A 22,049-nucleotide genomic window follows, 5' to 3' on the forward strand; every position below is an offset into this window, starting at 1 on the left:
ATGTCCACATTTCACTCAGAACAGCCTGCCTGAAATTTGCCAACTTCTGAATTTACAAATGCAATTCTAGACCAGGGCAAGGATAGCATTGTCAGTGACTATGAAGGTGTCTATAGCTATGAACATTTATGTTTTGCAGGTTCTAGTTGAAGATATTTGTCCCTCCTTATAGTTTGCCTTCCACTGTTGCACTGAGACTCTCAATTCAAAGAGAGCCAAGTAAATTTCATCTATAACACACCTTAATGCTATAGGCTAGCAAGCAGGCTGTCCTATTCATTGATTGTATTTGCATTGTTTTGTGATCGCCTCATAATAAATTTTGTATGCTCTTCCTTAAACCAGAACCAGAAGGGATTCGATTACTCCAGGTCCTAACTGGTGTGTGCAATGCTATGCAACAAACCAGGCCCATGTCCGGTATTTGGGGATATTGGGCATCTCTTCCCTGCTCATGTATGTCTTCATTCATCCACAAGGTGTCATTAGTGCTCAGCTTCATCTCCTTTGAAAGAAATCTTCAAAAAAATGAGATTTAATGAGGTAAAGCAATGAAACTTACGACCAGCAAGTGTTTAAAATAAGGGAAACATTTTAACGTTATTACTCAAAAGGGTTTTTGTTTCCCAGAGAGTTATTAGGATATTATGAAGTTGATTTTTATATCCAGTTTGAGAGCCCAAACAAGGCATTAATGATGTGATAAATATACGAAATACTATCACTTTTGGCATCTTTGGGATTTTGAAATAGAGGCTGATGAGCAGTTTCAGATTTATAATGACCTCTGTAGTTTGGAACAGTAACTTTGGCACATTATTTTCAAAAAGGTAGTTAAATATTTAACAGGACACCAATGATGTTAGTGGATGGATGTTTATACTGCTGACTTTATGACAGGCAGAGAAAACAGACCAGAGGTCATTAGTGTAACTGTCATTGGAAAGAATCAGGAGTTCAGCTCAAAGGGGAGGACAGAAGAATCATAGCAGAAGAGTCAAATTTTCAGTTCAGGAGCACCAGTCACCTGAGTGGAAGGATGTCAACTTTATGGAGTTGGCAAACTTTATGCGTTTGTATAGAAGTTTTCAACTGAGCAGAATTGAAAAAATGTCAGGCAGCAGACCTGAAAAGAAGTCATAAAAATGCATCAACAAAGGATGATAATTGCGAAGAGTCAGTTAACTAAGCAAGTAAGGATTTGAGATATAAATTTTTCTAGGATTGAATATTTGTAAAGTGGGTGTTTGGAATTGGGCTGAAACTTTGTTTTGCTGTTTATGTTAAAATCTTCCTAAAGTGCCATATAATTATATAGCAAGTTTGCATTTTTCACCTTTTATGTAATAGGTTTGTGTTCTTTCATTAAAAGTGAAGTTTGCAACCTTGTGATAATGTTCAGTGAATAACAACCATCGTTGCCAGCTGCAAAAATAACTTAGGATCTATCAAAGATAATGAGAACTGCAGATGCTGGAGAATCCGAGATAACAAAGTGTGAAGCTGGATGAACACAGCAGGCCAAGCAGCATCTTAGGAGCACAAAAGCTGACGTTTCGGGTCTCAACCCTTCATCGGAGAGGGGGATGGGGAGAGGGTTCTAAAATAAATAGGGAGAGAGGGGGAGGCGGATCGAAGATGGATAGAAGGGAAGATAGGCGGAGAGGAGAGTATAGGTGGGGAGGTGGGGAGGGGATAGGTCAGTCTGGGGAGGACAGACAGGCCAAGGAGGTGGAATGAGGTTAGTAGGTAGGAAATGGAGGTGCGGCCTGAGGTGAGAGGAGGGGGTAGGTGAGAGGAAGAACAGGTTAGGGAGGCGGGGACGAGCTGGGCTGGTTTTGGGATGCAGTGGGGGGAGGGGACGAGCTGGGCTGGTTTTGGGTTGCAGTGGGGGAGGGGGAGATTTTGAAGCTTGAAAAACCAGCCCAGCTCGTCCCTGCCTCCCTAACCTGTTCTTCCATTCACCTATCCCCTCCTCCCACCTCAAGCCGCACCTCGATAACAAAGTGTGAAGCTGGATGAACACAGCAAGCCAAGCAGCGTTGTAGGAGCGGAGAAGCTGATGTTTCGGGCCTAGACCCTTCATCAGAAATGCTGATTCTGCAGAAATTCTGATGACGGGCCTAGGCCCAAAACGTCAGCTTTTCTGCTCCTCAGATGCTGGATGTACAGGCAAGGTTGATCAATCATGGGAAATGCAGGGTGACGGGGTCGGTCTGAGTGGGATGCTCTTTGGTGAGTTGGCATGGGCTGAGTATCTTTCTTCCACACTGTAGGGATTCAATGATTCTAAACTATTTTGTATATCTAAACATTTTTTTTTCTCTGTGCTTTGCATTTAGTCCCCATTTAGAGGCAGCATCAAATAAAATTTGTCCTGGGTTTTGGGTATAGGGTGCATCTAGCTGGAATGTTCTCTGGAGGCGTGGTGTGGACTTGGCGGACTGAATGGCCTGCTTCCACCCTATATGGTTTCTATGATTCTATGAATAAAGACAGTCTAATGTCAGAGAAGGTGCATCCAATTTAATCTGCCTAAATTACCATTTCACACTGAAACTTCCGACACCGACTACGACAAGGTATGCTGGGATGAATGGAGCTGGGCGGCAGGGTGACCACCTTCAAATACGCAGAGCCGAACCTTGACGACACTGCTTACACCTTATGCTCCTGATTATATTCTCCCCAGTCCCACTGTTCATCCTCCTCTGTCTCACCTAAGAGTGCTCAACTCACTCCCCCACCACCACTCAACAGCATTGACACCCATCAGTCAGCTGCCCACTAATGTATTTCGACTCATTCATCCCCACTGGCAGCAGCGACTCACCTTCACTCCCTCAAAAATATTCATTTCCGCATGTCCCCATTCTCACTTCCCAGAAAGTGTTCACCCTACCACAGGTCCGACAGTATTGACCACCTCCCTCACCCCAACATTGCTCATCCCCTCTCATTCCTCATGAGTCTTCACTCTCTCCTTCAACTTCTGACAGTGTTCACTCTGATCACCCAAACCATCAATTACGCCATCCTTGACAATTTTAACACCTCTTGCCCCACAGAAGTGTTCATCCCCTCCTTCACCCTCCGAGAGCTTCTGTTCCACCATCTCGACAATGTCCATCCCAACACAGCTCAAGAATATCCATTTCCATCACCCCTGAATAATACGCAACCACTTTACTCCCACCCCCCCCCCGGCCTTTGACACAGCTCATGTCCCTCACTTAACGCTACTCACCTTCCACCCCAAGAAAAGACAAAATTGCTCAATTCCCTTCTCACCTTGACTTCCTCACAATGCTGGGCCTTACCATCAGCTGGCCAGGGTTTCCAGAAAATATGCGGGAAGGTGCGTGCAGGTGTGGAGTTAGCACTGTCCATGTAACAAGGCCTGGGCTGAGCTCTATTTATGGTGCAGGATTGGGGTGAACATTACCTACAAGGAGGCTGTGCATCCCTATGGGGTACTGCAGTCTTTTGTTAGTGTGGCTAATTTTCTTTGAGTTTTGCTGGTCTTATGGTGCAATGAAAATCTCAAAGTAATTCCTTGTGAAAACCAGATCCAGCAGAATGTCAACAGCCAAGTCTGCTTGGTTCTAGCCATCCGATCCTACTGTTGTAGGAATCATAGAGCTGTCTGGGCTATGTTAAACCAGTAATTACTAAGTTCAAACATCGCAGTGAAGTGAAGAGGAAATGTGTATGTCAGGATAACTCAGAGTTCTGGGGACTTCAGCAATGTAAGTGGAATCAGATACCTCCTCACTTCAGAAGATTTGGATCTATGTGTTTCTATTACTTGGAACTTCCATTTATATCTTTAGAATTGATTCAAACTCTTAAGAGTCACTTTTAAGCATTTATGAAAACAATAACAAAAACTAATTCGCCAAACTAAGCACAAAATGTATCCACCTGTTAATGCTTCTGGGTCAAAGGTCATTGTGCTTCAACAAGCTTGGATAAGATTAAATTTCCCACAGTGTGGGACCAGGCCCTTCAGCCCAACACGTCCACACTGCCCCTTGAAGCATCCCACCCAGACCCATCGCCATAACACCCAGATACACCTGAACACAATGGGCAATATAGCAAGTCCAGTCCACCTAGTCTGCACATCTTTGGGCTATAGGAGGAAAACGGAGCAAACCCACACAGACGCGGGGAGAATGTACAAACTCCCCTCAGACAGTCACCCAAAGATGGGATCGAACCCAGGTCCCTAGTAGAGTGAGGCTGCAGTGCTAACCACTGAGCCACCATGCCACCCATCATGAGTGAGTTGCTCTGCTCATGGTAACTGAATCACATGGCCAGGGCTCTAAGTTAAGAAAAGCTGTTTAAGGGAGGATATTTTAATGTTTCTTTGCAGAATTAAGTGCTGCAAACCCTGCACTTTACAAAATGGTTATACTTTAAACCGTCTCCTTCCATTCAAGTTAAAATGGAGCTATTTGGAGTGTAAGATGTTACTTCCCATGAAATCTACCCAGAGGCAAACACATGAGCACATACTAAATCTGTACAGAGTCAAGTCAATGTACCCAGCTTATTGTGGGAACAGAAATTCAAATCAAATCTTACTGAATATAAGGTACAAATTGTTAACACTTTAGCACACAGTAAGAGGCAGCTAACTTTGCTGGGTAGAGACTTACAGATTTTCAGTCAGTCAGGCTGATAAACTGTGGAATGAAACCTAGAAAAGATGCTGCTATGGCACACAGAAGTAAAGGCCTGTTTTTGGATTAACGAGCACATTGCTGGTGAGGATGGGCTTCCCACTCAAAGAAACGAGGCAAGTGGATATTGAAGACCAAGGAGTAACCGGGGTGTGCGTTATTGTGGAGATCCACTCAGTTAGGCTCAGAAGATTGAGTGAAGGAGCCTTGTTTACCAGGAACACTTGAAGATTCACTATGGGGCTCAGATGGTTCAATACAACACACGATGAGGTTGAACGGAAAATCCAGATAACCATTAGACTGTTGAAACAGCTGGTCCTCACTGTTTGATTGACTGCTGTACCTCCCTGATCTTTGTTGTCAATGGAACCTTCTTTCGTAAACAAGATTTTGAAATTTCAATGCCCTGCAGTTTCTGTTTTCTGATACTATAAAGGATCTGAATGATTGACATTTGTACTGGCCCTGCTGTAAACAGAGCTTTGTTTAAAAAAAGAGTGGAAAGTAATGAGTGAATGATATTTTATGAAGCATTTTTATACATTCTAGTGTCGCTATAAGATGAAGTGGTTCGATGCACTGTTTGGGATGAGATCGAGCAGGTGTATGAATCATTGTTTCCACCACAGGAAGTTTCTGTCCTCCCTGAACTCACCTTTGGCCACCTGCATTTCAATATGACACTACCCCCAGTCAGACTCCCGTCCTGCCATTGTGCCCAGAATGGATTATGCCCAGTTGCCCGGTGCTCCCAACCAGAAGTACGAATTCCATGTTGCCCACCTCCCCCTCACCCCCGCCTTCCCTCATTTGACCAATTTTGTGCTTGTTCTTTTATTTCAGACATTCAGCATCTGTAGCATTTTGCTTTTATATATTGCTTGAGTGCACAAGAATCCAAAATGACAACTGCAAAGTATCCATTATTGTTCACTGTCTTCATCATTATGGATTTTTGAGTTAAATATTCTTCCTATGTGCGTAGTTTTATTACTGAAGAAATCTGCATACACATTCATCTCAATGTTATGCACTTTAGTTGTATGAAATCATTAATAACAGTGTTAGGAAAATAAATAGATGTTCTAGTGTTCTGTTTTTGGTTTTGTTATATATTAGATTGTGGCCATAACATTGTTCGCCATCAGTCTTTATACTGACCACAAAAAAATTAGAATGAAGCAGAATGAAATGTTGCTGGTCGCAGCTGGAATGTTTGCCAAAATTGTTCATGCATTAAGTTTACGCTTTGTACATCAGCACAGAAGCACAATCATGGACTGCTGACAAACAGGGTTCAGTTCACAGACTGAATAAATTACCTAAATGCAAAAAAAGCATTTCTAATTGAACCTATGATCAACTAAAACATGAGATGATTATGCATAGAGATAGCAAGTTGACCTTTCCAAAATTAAATGGGCATAACTTGTTAAGAATGAGCCTATAAACTTGCCAAAAGTGCAAGGTATTTTGTATTTATTTAACATTGAATTGATCTCAGTTTTGAAATCAAACACAAAATTGCAACTGCAATTTAAAAAATCAATATGAGAAGCTTACATTTAAACCAAACAACATTTTACTTTTTCTTTGTGTGCATTCATACTTAAAAGAGGGGTCTCTCTGCAAGATTTGCTGTTTTAGACTTTTATCGCACATTCATCCAGAACATCCACTTCAATTAGCAATGTGATTGTATCTGAGCCCTTTTATTCATTTGTTCAAGGAATGTGGATGACTCTACGCCACCATTTATTGCCCCTGCCCAATTGTCCTGGAAAAGGCGAATTGCCGAAGTCTGTGAGGGTAGGTACATCCAAAGTACTGTTCTGAAGTGAGTTCCAGAATAATGACTTAGCACCAGTGAAGGAGCAATGTTATCGTTCTAAATCTGGATGGTGTGCAGCTTGGAGGGTAACTTACAGATGTTGCTGCTTCTATGCATCTGCTGCCCTTGTCCTTCCAGATGATAAGTGTCAAAGGTTTGGAAGGTGCGACCGAAGTAACCTGTTTGAGTTACTTCAGTGCTTCTTGAAGATGGCACACACTTCTCCTGCTGTGAACCATTGGTGAAGGGAGTGGATGCTAGTAGTGGTGATGGAGTGTCAATCAGGTAGGATACTTTGTCCTGGAATGTGACTAGCTTCCGAAGTATTGTTGGGGCTTCATCCATCCAAGCAAGTGGGGAGTATTCCATTGAGCTCATGAATTGTGCGGTGTGGATAGGCTTTGGGAAGACAAAACATGAGTTACACACCACAGAATTCCTATCCTCTCATCCAAGCTTGTAGCCAAAGTATGGCTGGTCCGGATCAGTCTCTGGTCAATGATAATCCCAGGATATGATGTGTACAGCAATGGTAATAGCATTGAATGGCAAGGAGGGATGGTTAGATTCTTAACAAAAACTGAAAGAACGGTGAGTGATGTAAATCAGGAACAAAACCAAAGTTGCTGGAAAAGCTCAGCAGGCTTGGCAGCATCTGTGAAGGAAAGAACAGAGTTAACGTTTCAGGTCCGGTGACCCGTTCCTTAGAACTGACGGTGGCTGTGACAATGTCAGTTTATATGCAGAAGATAGGGAGATGGGTCGGGCATGGAGTAAACGATAGGATAGAGCCCAAAGAGAGAGAAAGACAGTTGGACAGACAAAGGAGTTGCTAATGATCAGGATGGGAGGGTGAGTGGTTGTTAATGGGCACTGTTAGTGACTAACAACAGGGAGTGTGTAATGGCAGGCTACATGGTAACAAGGCCTGGTGTACTGGGTAGGGGGCGGGGACATGGGAGAGTTTACGCCCTCAAATTAATGATCTTGATATTGGGTCCAGACTGTTGCAGGGTCCCCAAGAGGAAAATGAGGTGTTGTTCCTCCAGCTTGCGTTGAGCTTTGCTGGAACACTGTAGCAAGCCAGAGACAGAGATGTTGGCCAGGGAATAGGGTGGTGCATTGAAGTGACAGGCAACAGGTAGTTCAGGATCTTTTCTGCGAGCAGAACATCGATGTTCTGCGAAGCGGTCACCCAGTTTATGCTTCGTTACCCCACTGTGGAGGAGACCACATTGTGAGCAGCGAATGCAGTTGACTAGATTCTGAGATGTGCAGGTGAAATATTGCTTCATCTGGAAGGTATGTTTGGGCCCTTGGATACTGAGGAGGGAGGAGGTAAATGGGCAAGTGTTATGCCTTCGCCAGTTAAGGGGAGGGTGCTGTAGGGCTGTGGGGGGCGTTGGGGGTGAAGGAAGTATGGACCAAGGTGTCCCAGAGGGAACGGACCCTGCGGAAGGTTGACAAAGCAGGGGAGAGTAATATTTGTCTGGTGGTGGCATCCTGCTGGAGGTGGCGGAAATGACATCTGAGGATATTTTGAATGTGGATGCTGGTGGGATGATAAGTGAGGATAAGGGGAACCCTATCACTGTTGCGGGAGGGAAGAGAAGGTGTGAGGGCAGAAGTGCGGGAGATGGGTTGAACACAGTTGAGGGCCCTGTTGACAGCAGAGCTGGGGAATCACTGGGGAAGTCGGTGGGTTTGTAATGGATATTAGTGGCCAGTCTATCCCCAGAAATGGAAACAGAAATGTCAAGGAAGGGAAGGGAGGAGTCAGAGACAGACCAGCTGCAAATGAGGGTAAGATGGAAATCGGAGGCGAAATTGATGAAGTGCTTACTGCAGTGATCCAATGAAGCTCAGGGCAAGCTTGAAAAACAACAATTCATTTTTCGCTTGGGGACCCTGCAGCCTTCCGGACTCAATATCGAGTTCAATAAGTTTAGGGCCTAAACTCTCCCATGTCCTAGCCCCCTACCCCACACACCAGGCCTTGTTACCACATAGCCTGCCATTGCACACTATCCGTTGTTAGTCACTAACATTCCCCATTAACAACTATTCACCCTCCCATCCTGATCGTTAGCAACTCCTTTATCTATCCAACTGCTCTTCTCTCTCTTTGGCCAAACCCTATCGTTCACTCCCTACCCCCAGCCCCCTCCCTTTCTCTGTATATAGACTGACATTTTCCCAGCTGCCATCAGTTCTGAGGAATGGGTCACCAGACCTGAAATGTTAACTCTGTTTTTTCCTTTACATATGCTGCCAGACATGGTTAGATTCTTTCTTGTTGAAAATGTTCATTCACAGGACTAAATATAAAAATACAAACAAAGGAAATGTTGACATTTTCTTAATTTGAACTGTATCAATAAATTTCTGATATAATAAAATTAGTTAAAAGGGACGGAAATGCAGACAAAAAAAATCAATTTTTATGGGATATATTTTTCTCCATTTGCTTCAATCGATGAAACCTAATTGTGAATATGAGATGGGTTTGACACCTTCAGGTAATCCTGTTACCTGTGATAGTATGCAATTATTAAGCAAAAGGCACAAAAGATTTTGGTGGAGAATTTCCCTTTGACGTATAACAGTGCAGAAAATGAGCTGCAGTACTCCCCCCTTCAGAAGAAAATGGCTGGAGTTCAATGAAAAAAGTTGGGAATGTAATCTCGGAGCATCATCAGCAAATTTCCCAACGTGAGATCTGTTCCGGTTGAATTTATATCCAAACCAGACTTTTAGGCCTTTTGATTTTGTCTTCATTGAGTTTTGAGCATCCCCATAAAACTAACCCAACATTTATGAGGAATCTATATACACAGAGGCGACTGCCGTGGTTTCTGAGCTGAACATTTTCCACTTAACACTGGGTTGCCTCCTGACATCTGATGAGGGTAGGCTAGGCTCTTATTTAGACAGCATCTCTGTACTCATGGCCTTCTGTACACTGAAACTCATCTGATCCCTGGGGATTAGGAAACAATGCAAAACTTCAAAAATTACTTGACCAAGGTAATGGAAGGAAACTGAAGGTAGATAAAAAAAAACAGGATTAAAATAATTGAATAATAGAATCTGAGAATCCCTACAATGCGGAAGAAGGCCATCCGGCACATTGGATCCACACCGATCCTCCAAAGAGCACACACTCAGACATACGCCCTGCCCTATCCCTGTAACCCTGCATTCCCCATGTCTAATACACCTACCCTGCACATCCCTGGACACTATGGACAATTTAGCATGGCCAATCCAACTAAACCTGCATATTTTTGAACAGTGGGAGGAAACCGGAGCACCCAGAGGAAACTCACACAGACACGGGGAGAATGTGCAAACTCCACACAGACAGTGGCCCAAGAGGAGAACTGAACCCAGGTCCCTGGCCCTGTGAAGCAACAGGTGGTAACCTGCAAGAACTGGACAATAGTGGGATGCACTGCTGCTTGAACTACCGTGTCACTTTGCCAGTCCAAAAGTTGTCCTCATAAAACAGATTAGGTATGTTCTAAAGTATGAGGATAAATGATTTTTCAGTGCCATTGATTAATGTTTTTGACAGGAATGCAACTTCTTAACAGGAAAGGGGACCAACAATCATGAAGGAACAATAGTTTTTAAGCTCAATTTTGTAAGTATGGAGAAAGAAACAAAACTAGGTGAAGACAGTCTTGGTCAATGTACAACACATTCAGATATAGCTGTTTGTTTCTTCCAGTGGTTCAGCCTGTTTAGCCAAGCAGTACCTAGGTACTTCAGGATTTAAATTACTCATTATGAACATTCCCTGCTCAGTATTATCTATCTTAAAATGAAAGTCGTGAATATGTTTATGTTTTAAGTATATTCAGATGAAGCAATCAAAATCATATCAGTACGGCAGTACAGTGGATGATTTGCCACAGCTCGGCTTCTTAATTAATGGAAGTATCTGCCCAGAATATTCAGAGTTCAGCTTTTCCAGCAGTTTTCTGAATGAATTCTTATTATTAAAGACATTCCAGATGACAAATAAATTATGGAGAGTGTAGGAAAGGTTAGAATTTATTCTGTTGTAACAAATTATTTCATAGAATAAATCACATTGTTGATTATTAATATTCTTGACAATCAAATATATGAAGAAAATATTCACTAAGTGTAAAAGATCTATTTGGTAAACATTTATTCCGACGTTAAACTACACAAGCATTCGTGCAAAAATCAAATCAACAGAGGACAGCACTTCTTGAATACTGAACAATCATTTTGTCCACAAAGGACATGGCAACTAAATTTTGCTGATATGCAAATATATGTTATTAAAACAACAAAGCATTAGATTACAGCGCATGATCTGGTTAGATATATAAACCTCACATTTCACATCCCAGCACCATGTCCATCAAAACAACCCTTTGGGTGAAAATTTAAAATGGGAAAGGTAAGGCTGGTATTAATTGTGAAGTGTAGCAGCTATTTATTACTTTTGTATATCATGCAGATTTTATTAAATTAATCTTTCTCTTCTCACTGCAGATCATTTTTTACGAGGACAAGAACTTCCAGGGCCAGTGCTATGAGTGTAGCACTGACTGTTCAGATCTGCACTCATTCTTTACTCGATGTAACTCTATCCGAGTAGAGCGAGGCTGTTGGGTGCTTTATGAGAAAGCAAATTACACTGGATATCAATATATTCTGACCAGGGGAGAATATCCAGATTATCAGCACTGGAATGGATACAATGACAGTATTAAATCATGCCGGCTTATTCGCCATGTAAGTAAGAATTTAAATGAAAGAAAGATAGAGTTTTCAGGAGATTATTCACTGACATTTTACTTGCTCGATGTAAACTCAGACCTCTGGGGATCTAGTAGCCACCACAAAGAATGGTACTTCTTTATTTTCAGTGTTGGCGTACAATCAGTTTGTTGTATGAAATCTACAGCCTGTATAACATAAACATAATGCAACCTGTATTTGGAAGATTATAATGGATTTGAAATCTACTAGATTAATTAGGTTTCTATCCTGTAATGTTTAATGTATAAATTACCTAGCAAGTAGGTGAAATTTGAAACTCACTATTGTTGCGAATAGTTGAAGCATATCAGACAGGAAGATTTAATGGAATGCTGGACAGGTAAATGATAGAGGGAAAATCATATATGAAGAGGGTGAGAAGTGGCTCGTGTGGACACACAGTGTACACACCAGCACAGGTCAATTAATTCAAATGGTCCGTTCCTTTGCTGTAATTTATTTTTAAAAGGATAGCGTTTCATCGAATTTTATATCGAGGTAGTGAACTTCGGAATCAGCTTTTCACGTTGGGTGTGCAGTGTCAATATCAGCGTTCCCAGATTGGGTACCATTAGGATTTAAAGCCAAAATAGAGTTTCCTTTCTCTGATCCACTGTGTTAGACTTGGTTATTAAATGGCAGTACTTTTGCAAAGCCCAAGTGAACTACCCAAAACCTGATGCCTGATATAAGGAAGGATGTCTTTCTAACATTACGTCTAGGGTACCATGAAAGGATATTACAAAGGGAGCTTTGGTCTACATTCATCATGCTATATCTGACTTTGGATTGCTTGTTCCTGACCTCGTGCAAGAACAGGAGGAGCATTTTAATTTTACAGTTCTTGATTTTATTCACCATGAATAATGCAAGCATGCATTAACTAGTACCTTAAAGTAGATCTGAATAAAATACTAATACCACAATCAAATTGAAAACATTGAATTTTTATATCTTTGCATTAACACTGTCTGAGATAGGAAACAAAATTAGTGACTCTGGACACACATCGTAAGCTGCTGATAACAGAGAAACTTACCCAAAATCAGAACAAAATGCCAACATAACCTTAGATGTGATTGATTCTTTGAGATTTGAGATGCTGTAGACAAAGATAACTATATAGCTAAATAATAGCTTGGAAAAACAGTGATGAATTCTCGATTCCATTCTTAGTTTATCACAACAACTAAGCATTATTTCTAATTTAAATGCCCCTCACTCTCCAATGCCCAGTGACGTCATAGAGTAAGCATTATGTCCCATTGCACTGTGTTATTGGTTTACTCGGTTATGAGCTATTTATAGCATTACAATGGTTGTACTACTCAACAGCTAGACACTGTTAGTGGTTTGGATAGTAGACAATAGAATTATAAATATTACTGTCTAGAAATAAACAAATTTTTATCGACTTTTGCTGCTGCTTTTACATGAATGCACTCAGCTCTAGTTCCATTCCCCTGCCCTCTCCCCAGTTTATATTGGTCTTTATTTGCAAATTCTTATAGTTCAGTTCAATCATGCAATTATCGCCATTGGAACAGTCAATTGGTAAGAATTCACTGTAAGCAAAGGATTCCCTACTTTTTAAGTATGGGTGTGGATGTTAGGTGGTGACCAAAATGTCACCTCCAGCACCAAAAAAAGTGTCCAAATACCTGTCAATCAGCTTGGGCAATCTTCTCAGCAAATCACAGGCCTCGACACTGGTGTCCTGGGTTGCCAAACGCTGCCAGCAAATCAGAGTTTGGCAGCTCCTGGGGTTTCTAAAATTTGTCAGTTCAGGCCTACTTCCTGGGGGATCCATCAGTGAGAAGCATGTAATTTTTATACTCCTCTTTTGGGGTGTCCGCCGTGGGTGGGGATGGTGCCAGAATGTTGGAAGCTAGGCCAGGCATGTGGCTTTCAGCAGCCAATCCTTTGCCGTCCACCTGGACCTTCCTCACTGCCTCCCAGTTAGATGAATTTTGAGCACTCAAACTAACCTGACAGTGTCCTCGCTTCCCAGTCAGGAAATCGCTGATGAGGCAGATGATTGGAGCAGTAGCAAGTTGGGACTCTTAAGTGAGCATTCATTGACTGCTTAAGACTCCTTAGTCGCTGGTGGGTGAGAAGGTTGCCTAAGAATGTTCACGCTCAGACCTTAATTACTGAGCTGATGAGAAGATGGTGAATCTCTCTCTATCATTAATGAATCCATTATTTCGCCATCTTGCCATTGGGCAAAAGGGTAAAAATTGCACCTTGTGTAGGCAAAAGTATATGTTCTAACTTTGCCCAGTTTTCCAGATGAAAGACTTTCAAAGTTATAGAATTATACAGCACAGAAACAAACACACTTTGGTCCAACTCGCTCATTCGACATTATTTCATTTTTCAGTGCAGCTCCTGACTAACTACTAATCTTATAGTTTAGTGACTCACTTACCAAGTTTTGTGGTGTCTGGTGTAAATTGGAAAAATGTTATGTTCTGCTACGTACTTATGAACTTGCCTGCCATGCTATTTTTTTGTCGTTTTTTCCAAATTCATTCATGGGATGTGGATGCCATTGGCTTGACCTGAATTTATTCACCTTCCCTAATTGCCCTTAAGCGGGTAACCATGAGCGGCCTTCTTGAGCCAGGCCAGGAGCTGTAGGTAGGCCCACAATAATTAGGGAGGAAATTCCAACATTTTGACCTCGCGACACTGAAGCAACAGTAATTCTATTTCCAAGCCATTTGATATATATCAATTTAACGGTTTATTTTTGAAATGAATTATCCAACAGTGCAAATAAATCATCTTAGAAAATCATTCAATTTGCACTAATTTTTCCTACTCAACAAATTACAGTGGGTTTTTTCTTTGTGCAATAATATAATAGAGTTGATAATAAATCAGTTTAATACTTCTCCCAAATTACATTTGCATCGAAGTCAATAAAAGGCAGTGAAGCAAATGATTCAATATGACATATTTTATAATATTGCACAAAGTCAAAATGACACCAATTTCTACTCTTTTTGGCTACTATCTTAAAATGAAGGCCAACTAATATTACTACTACAGAACAGGTCTTAGACATTTCCTTTTGATTCTTTATGACTATTTGTTGAGGATTATGTAGCAAAAGTAACTTTAAAAATCTGAATGATTTTCTATAGGACACGAACCAGAATATCTAATAAAACACACAGATTTAGTTTGAATGATGGTGAGAAGCTGTGTTGTATCTCTCCCAATTTCTATTTCCATTATTATTCCAACAATAGAAGTATGGTACAGATATAAATTGCACTGTCGATTCATGATCGCACAATTATAGCCTTGCACTCAAACAAATCTATCCTTTACAATTGTTTCACATCTAACAGTGTCTGTCATATTTCAGTTGTATTTGCCTAGAAGATACCTAGCATGTATTTAACTTATTTTATTAGAAAATTATTAAGCATCACTTATTCTATTTTAATCATACAGGCTACTGGTGGTTTATACAAAATTCGAATCTACGAAAGGCCAGAGTTTGGTGGCCAAATGGTAGAACTGACCGAAGATTGCCCATCTATCCATGATCGTTTCCCTTACCATGAACTGCAGTCCTGCCAAGTGATAGACGGAGCTTGGGCCTTTTATGAGCATCCTAACTACAGGGGCAGACAGTACCTGCTTGAAAAAGGAGAATACAAGCACTACAGTGACTGGGGTGCCACATTTCCCACTGTGGGATCCTGCCGTCGTATTATGGAGTTCTAGAAGGTCCTTCCTTGTGGCCTTTCTTTCCCACTAGAATGGTATTTTAAAAATTAAATAAAGTCTGAAAAGCAGCATCTTTGGTTTATGCAACTTTTTCCATGATATATTTATAATAATGGATTAGGAAGCTTAAAGCACAATCTGACTTGTCTTTTACAGCATATCGATGTGAAACAAACCAAACAAAAGCAATACTAAAAGACCTGAATCAAATATAAATTAGGCAACATTATTAACTGATGAAATTAAATCGAATTTGTTCTATGCTAAACTTTTTTTTATTTGTTGAGATGCTTTTAAAAGGATTAACACATGAAAAACTAGAAGCTAAAACAAAACTATGTGCCTTAAATCATTGAGAATTTACCTTTAAATTCAGAAACGCATTGCATAATTTTCATAAGCATATCCCAGTATGACTGCACATCTGATGTCGATATACTGTGGCATTAATTCAAAGTCTATGAATTCCTGAAAACAATTTATCATCCACATAAGCATATTCCCATTATAATTCACTTACCCACTCTAAAGCATGGCTTCGCAGGTTAAGGACTGAGGCATCTCAGTTGTATTGTTCCATCAAAAGTAGTCTGAATGCATATATGTTTTAGAAGCTACTTTCTGCACTTTTTCTGATAAATTGCCTGGAACTGCTTCTTGCAGAAACAGGCATTAATAACTCACTGAGGCATTGTGCTTCTCTTTAAACTGTATCAAGGAATGTTTTTCAAAATGAGAATACTTTTGCCATATACTCCTCCGACACTTCCGCCATCTACAATCCGACCCCACCACCCCACACATTTTTCCATCCCCACCCTTGTCTGCTTTCTGGAGAGACCACTCTCTCCGTGACTCCCTTGTTCACTCCACACTGCCCTCCAACCCCACCACGCCCAGCACCTTCCCCTGCAACCGCAGGAAATGCTACACTTGCCCCCACACCTCCTCCCTCACCCCTATCCCAGGCCCCAAGATGACTTTCCATATTAAGCAGAGGTTCACGTTGCACATCTGCCAATGTGGTATACTGTATCCATTGTACCCGGTGTGGCTTCCTCTACATTGGGGAAACCAAGCGAAGGCTTGGGGACCGCTTTGCAGAACACCTCCGCTCGGTTCGCAATAAACAACTGCACCTCCCAGTCGCAAACCATTTCCACTCCCCCTCCCATTCTTTAGATGACATATCCATCATGGGCCTCCTGCAGTGCCACAATGATGCCACCCGAAGGTTGCAGGAACAGCAACTCATATTCCGCTTGGGAACCCTGCAGCCCAATGGTATCAATGTGGACTTCACTAGCTTCAAAATCTCCCCTTCCCCCACCGCATCCCAAAACCAGCCCAGTTCGTCCCCTCCCCCCACTGCACCACACAACCAGCCCAGCTCTTCCCCTCCCCCCACTGCATCCCAAAACCAGTCCAACCTGTCCCTGCTTCCCTAACCTGTTCTTCATCTCATCCATCCCTTCCTCCCACCCCAAGCCGCACCTCCATCTCCTACCGACTAACCTCATCCCACCTCCTTGACCTGTCCGTCTTCCCTGGACTGACCTATCCCCTCCCTACCTCCCCACCTATACTCTCCCCACCTATCTTCTTTACTCTCCATCTTTGGTCCGCCTCCCACTCTCTCCCTATTTATTCCAGAACCCTCACCCCATCCCCCTCTCTGAAGAAGGGTCTAGGCCCGAAACGTCAGCTTTTGTGCTCCTGAGATGCTGCTTGGCCTGCTGTGTTCATCCAGCCTCACATTTTATTATCTTGGATTCTCCAGCATCTGCAGTTCCTATTATCACTAATACTTTTGCCAATCTTGTCACATTTGAGTCTCACAATCCATCTGATTTTTATTGACACTTATGAATCGCAGGTCTGTTTTGGGCTATTTATTTGCTCTTCCTGCCATTTAGCTTTCAGTGTAATTTGTTTTCTGAAAATGTTTCTTCCTTGTTCTATTTTTTGTTCTATTATTTGCTGTCAGTTGGTACCTTTTTATGTTTGTTTTATTTTCTTCTTCTTGTAAACTTAAGGCTTTTAAATTTGCAACATTAGGACTTCACTCTATTTTTCTTCCTCCTCTTGTCAGACTTATTTTTCTACCCTTGTTAATGTCTTTCACTGTGGACATGGCCTTGTTTAAATACTAAAGATGTTTTAGCCTTTCACTTACTTATTGATAACTTTCATTAGAGGCATCTAATCAGCCTTAATACTGTCCACATCACTGGCTGCAAATGGTTTAAAACAGAAGGCAAAATGGATTTATATAGATCCTTTCATGGCATCAGGATATTGTAAAGTACTCCACAGCAAATGAAATATGAATGTTATTGGCAGGTAGGAAATGATGCAGCTTTTTTTAAAATGAGATCCTATGAAAAACAATGCCATAATGGCCACATAACCATTTCTTCTGTTGAGATGTTGAGAGGTAAGTATTGACCATGGCAACCGCAAACGTCTTCAGCTTTCTTCTCAAAGTGGAATCTTTTAAATCCTCCCAAATGGGCTGGTGGGAACTCAGTGCTCAATCCAGAAGATAGTACTCTCAGCTACTAACAGTCCATCAGTCAATTATCAACATAGGTCTTCAGGTCTTTGGATTTGAGTCCACAATCTCCTGACATGAAGGAAGAATTCTGAACTTGCGGCTACCACAGAGCAATAGCTATCACTCAGACAATAGTAAAAAAAATGAGAATTTGTTCTTGAAATAATACATCTGAATTTTCATAACAAGATTCAAAGTTTCAGATAAAACTTATATTACATTTATGTAAAGACCAACCAGAATATGAATATCTCTCCAATGAGCTTGCAAAAAAGAATTGACTCTCCAAACATAATTATTATTATTATCATTATTATTGCATCCAGTGGCAGAGTGTGTTACCCGCTTCTGGAGTGATGTGGGCATCAGTTCAGGATCAGTGGTTGAAGAGGTCCAGTGAGTGTGTTTGGCTGTGTATGTGGACAGCTAAATCGTGATGATACAGCAAGGATTATTTTGCAAAGGAAATATAACATTACATTCAACAATGGTCCCCAATTACACTGTACTGTAAAAGGATATGTCTGCGTAATTCTATAAATTAATGTTTGCTGAAAGCAGAAGCATAACTTTAACAATGCAATTTAATTTGATCTTTCTCAATTATGCCCAAAGAAAACTCTATAACTCAAATGTTTATAATAGAGAACAGATGCATCCAATTCTCAAGAGTGTGAATTAATATAAAATTTGATTATAAATTATTCAGAAACATTCACCATGGAATTTATTTTTTATAATCACTTTACTCCTTTTCAAGAATTAAAAGAAAAATCTGTGTCCCTTAATGTGGAGGCTTCCTGAGGAAAGAAAATCAGTAAGTTTAAAATTCAGGAACCTGAAATCTCTGCCTTTGCTTCAAAGGATGCAGACAAATAGTTTGTGCCACAATTTAGCTGCATTTAAACATCCCACACCTTCTCTCTCCCTCTCTCACATGCACACACACATGCACACACACGCATGCACTCGTGCACACGTACACACGCGCACACACGCAAACTGTTTTCAGCTTGCACCGAAATTAAGAAGCCAGAATTCAGGGCATATTAACGTTTCATAAATCAGCTACCTGTTTTAATTTCACAGGCCACCTGGTTTAAAAGTTTAGAAATGAAGACATAAAGTAACATTTAAGAAATAGTAACTTTACATTGAAAGACACGTTTTTGTACAAAACCATCACTACTTGACCGAGCCATTGGAAAACAACAGATCACTCAATAGTGAACAGCAAAATTTAAGAACTTAATTTGACATCAAGAGGTAGGTATAAATAGTCCATGTTGGGTAGGAACATGTATTTAAAGGTATCTGGAACTTTTCAAAACCTCTTCTTTTTAGGTCAGAAAGGTGCTCATCCCCACCCACACTATAAGATGTCAGGCATGAGGGAACACACATGCACAATATGGTGACCCACATTGGTTGACCGCAAACTGACTGAGGGGTCATGGCTGTTGCAAATGAATCTAAAGGGCTCTTCCTTGATTAAGTTTGGTAAGTACCCTCACTATGGTGATGCATTGAGGGTTGAGAGAGAGTGCTGTGGGCATTGGTGGGAGATCTGTGGGTAGTGTGCACCTCACAGTATCTGAAGTAATGTAGATCACATTCATATAATGTGTGAATTGTTTCAGTATTGCAATAGCCTTCCTATTCTTTACTCAATAAGACTCTTATACTGTAGTTAGACCAAGAAATGGATAGCTACATCCATATTAAAACACGACAGGCTTGAATGAGACCCCATACAACATGGTGAGCAGCTGGTGTGCGAGCAATGGTGATGCCCTGTTACAACTAAATGAGCAGTGGTGACCAGCACTAATTCTAAATGATGCAAACTAAGAGAGATTAGGTTTCAGCAAAATTGTTTACAAAGAAGATTTCAAAAGAAACAGGTATCGCTGATTGCAAGACAGAAAACTACTTTAAAGAATGATACAGAAAGCTTTTCCAAGCCTTACGGGAGATGTACAGGGACAGAAAAATCTGCAACTCCAAAGCAGATACACAGAGAGCATCATGGAGTGGCTGGCTGTGGAAACGGTCCCCATGAACTAACAAGCCTGTGAACTAACCTGGCACTAAAGATTATGTGAGCCAAAGCAAAATAAAACCCTTGTGTCGAAGTGGAAACTTCAAATTATGCAGTAATTAAGGATGAAAGGGCATTAATTCAAAAAAGAACAAGTTACAGTTCTAATCAGGGTGTTGTCAGCATAAAGTGTGGATACAATGAGACATGGCTGGAACTAAGAAAGCCAGAAGCGAAACTGGCATAATCCTGGAGCAGCTGGATAGATGTTGCAAGCCAGACTATTACATATTAAAAGCATTATCTAGTACAGAAGCATGGCATGTTATTATTGAGAAGGTATGTCTCTCAGTTACATAGCCTTGCAAGAAATTTTTAGACTACATCCTACTACGTGGTCATTAAAATGGATAAAAAACTTTTCATTTACCTCTTGGACCTGAAGAACCTTACAAGAAACCTCCAAGAATACAAAGATTTCAATGTTACTTCATGAGATTCTCTCACAAAACGTTATGTGCAGAGGAAACTGCAGACTCTGATAGTTCACTCTCCAAAGCGATGTTTGACAGCCTTAACAGTTGCAAAGTAGACTTCACTCAAAACATGAAGTCATACACCTGATCAACAGCGGCACGGTGGCCAGCATGTCATGTTCTGCTTAGCTAGATTCAACAAGTGAAAGATAAGGAATGGCTCACCATCAGCTGATACCACACGGGGGGTAGCCGTACACAATTGGCAGTGGTGTCAATGAAGATGTATATACGACACAGGACTATTGTTACCATCGTTGATCACATACCAATGCGTGATGAATAGTGGCCATCTGTCAAGAGGGGCGGTTTACCAAGTTCACATAGGAATCACTGACTGCAGGACCAGAGCTGAGTCATCAATAAGGTGCTCTGGGAGCTCCGATGACTTTGCAAAAGTCATGGCAAATGGTCATGTATGTTTCTTGTACAGGCAAAAATATAGAAAACATTTTGTGCCCACCAAATCCCCACTAGACTGTGGGGTTTTGGGGGTGGATCTGCTTGTCTTCAATGCTTCCATCATCATATATTTCTCCAAGAGGGATGAAGTTCAGAAGGTACATACAACAACCACAGAAGGAGTTATTCATGGCACAAGAATACGCATGATATACCTGACGTGGTTGTTTTGGCCAACTGGGCCAACTTGACAATAAGTGCTCCAGCCACTTTGTACCTAGTTCTGAATTTGAGCATGTCAAAAGTTCACTAGTGCATTCACAATCTAATGGGGATATTGAATGTGGGGGTCTGAATGCTTTGCCTCTTTTGAAAAATTATGACTTCTACGCAACACTGTTGAATTAAATGCCCACCCCTTGTACTGTGATCTTAGTTACCATTAAAGCTGCCAACAGGTAGGAAGCTGAAGGCTCTGATACCAGTCTTGCCGACAAAATTGGTTCCAGTTAGGGCTTCATAATTACCAAGCAGGGTATGATAAATTGCAATCCTATCACACACAGCAGGCCACCCATTACAAGAAATGCTTATCATGCATGGGATCTGCTGGAGTTGGGAGACACTCAACAGATGTGTATCAAGGATGTCATTAAACTCTAAAGAGTGCAGAAGAAATTTACAAGGATGCTGCTAGGACTCAAGTGACTGAGTTATACGGAGAGGTTGGATGAGTTAGGACCTTCTTTTCTTTAGAGCAAAGGACTGAGAGGGGATCTTATAAAAGTGTATAAGACCATGAGAGGCATGGTTAGGGTGAATGAACTCAGTTTTTTTTTCCCAGGGTTGGGGAATCAAGGACAAGAGGGCCTCAGTTGAAGGTAAGAGGGGAAAGAATATATTGGAATCTGAGGGGCAACTCTTTTACACAGAGGTTGGTATATAGAATGAACTGCCAGCAGAAATGGTTGAGTGGGTACATGAACAACATTTAAAAGGTATTTGGACGAATACATGGATAGGAAAGGTTTAGCAGGATATGGGACAAGTGCAGGGAAATGGGGTTAGCGTGGATGGACATTTTGGTCAGCATGGGCCTATTTGGGCTGAAGGGCCTGTCACTGTGCTGTAGGACTCCATGACTCTACGAGTAATACATAAATATCAAATGTCTGATCATCCTTGGAGATGCAAAGCATTGGAAATTGTCCAGTATCCATACTGCTAAAGGAATCATAGGAAGGAAATGCAGCAATATTCATTCCATTATGTTGGAGTTGTCAGCAGTTTGGGTCTTAGAAAGAACTGAATGTTGAACGTGGGAACAGAGAACGGGAAAGCTGTACGATGTCCACCTTCTCAATTTTCTTTAGCATTTTATATACCTTAATCAGGATCCCAACATATTTCTGCACTCTAGTAAGTATAAGCCAAGACA

General features: G+C 41.2%; 1 protein-coding gene across 2 annotated transcripts; it reads left to right on the forward strand.

The window, feature by feature from the left end:
* Window positions 1-983: 983 nt before the first annotated feature.
* Window positions 984-15,072, forward strand: LOC125454132 (gamma-crystallin M2-like). 2 transcript variants are annotated; one of them, XM_048534546.2, is made up of 3 exons: window positions 984-1,193; window positions 11,059-11,301; window positions 14,797-15,072. In XM_048534546.2, exons 1-3 carry the CDS (start codon window positions 1,146-1,148, stop codon window positions 15,070-15,072), a joined length of 567 nt encoding a protein of 188 aa, XP_048390503.1. In that variant the 5' UTR covers window positions 984-1,145. The 2 variants fall into 2 exon arrangements, with proteins under 2 accessions (XP_048390503.1, XP_048390504.1); XM_048534547.1 differs by lacking the exon at window positions 984-1,193 and adding an exon at window positions 10,874-10,963.
* Window positions 15,073-22,049: the final 6,977 nt, after the last annotated feature.

Source organism: Stegostoma tigrinum, chromosome 7, assembly GCF_030684315.1.
Source record: "Stegostoma tigrinum isolate sSteTig4 chromosome 7, sSteTig4.hap1, whole genome shotgun sequence".
Classification (NCBI taxonomy): Eukaryota; Metazoa; Chordata; class Chondrichthyes; order Orectolobiformes; family Stegostomatidae; genus Stegostoma; species Stegostoma tigrinum.

What these genes read in the sequence shown, in the direction of transcription:
- LOC125454132 (XM_048534546.2), top strand. Translation starts at nt 1,146, where the DNA reads ATGCATCAACAAAGGATGATAATTGCGAAGAGTCAGTTAACTAAGCAA. An exon ending in AGAGTCAGTTAACTAAGCAA is followed by an intron (nt 1,194 to 11,058) that starts GTAAGGATTTGA and finishes TTCTCACTGCAG; the next exon opens with ATCATTTTTTACGAGGACAA. An exon ending in CATGCCGGCTTATTCGCCAT is followed by an intron (nt 11,302 to 14,796) that starts GTAAGTAAGAAT and finishes TTAATCATACAG; the next exon opens with GCTACTGGTGGTTTATACAA.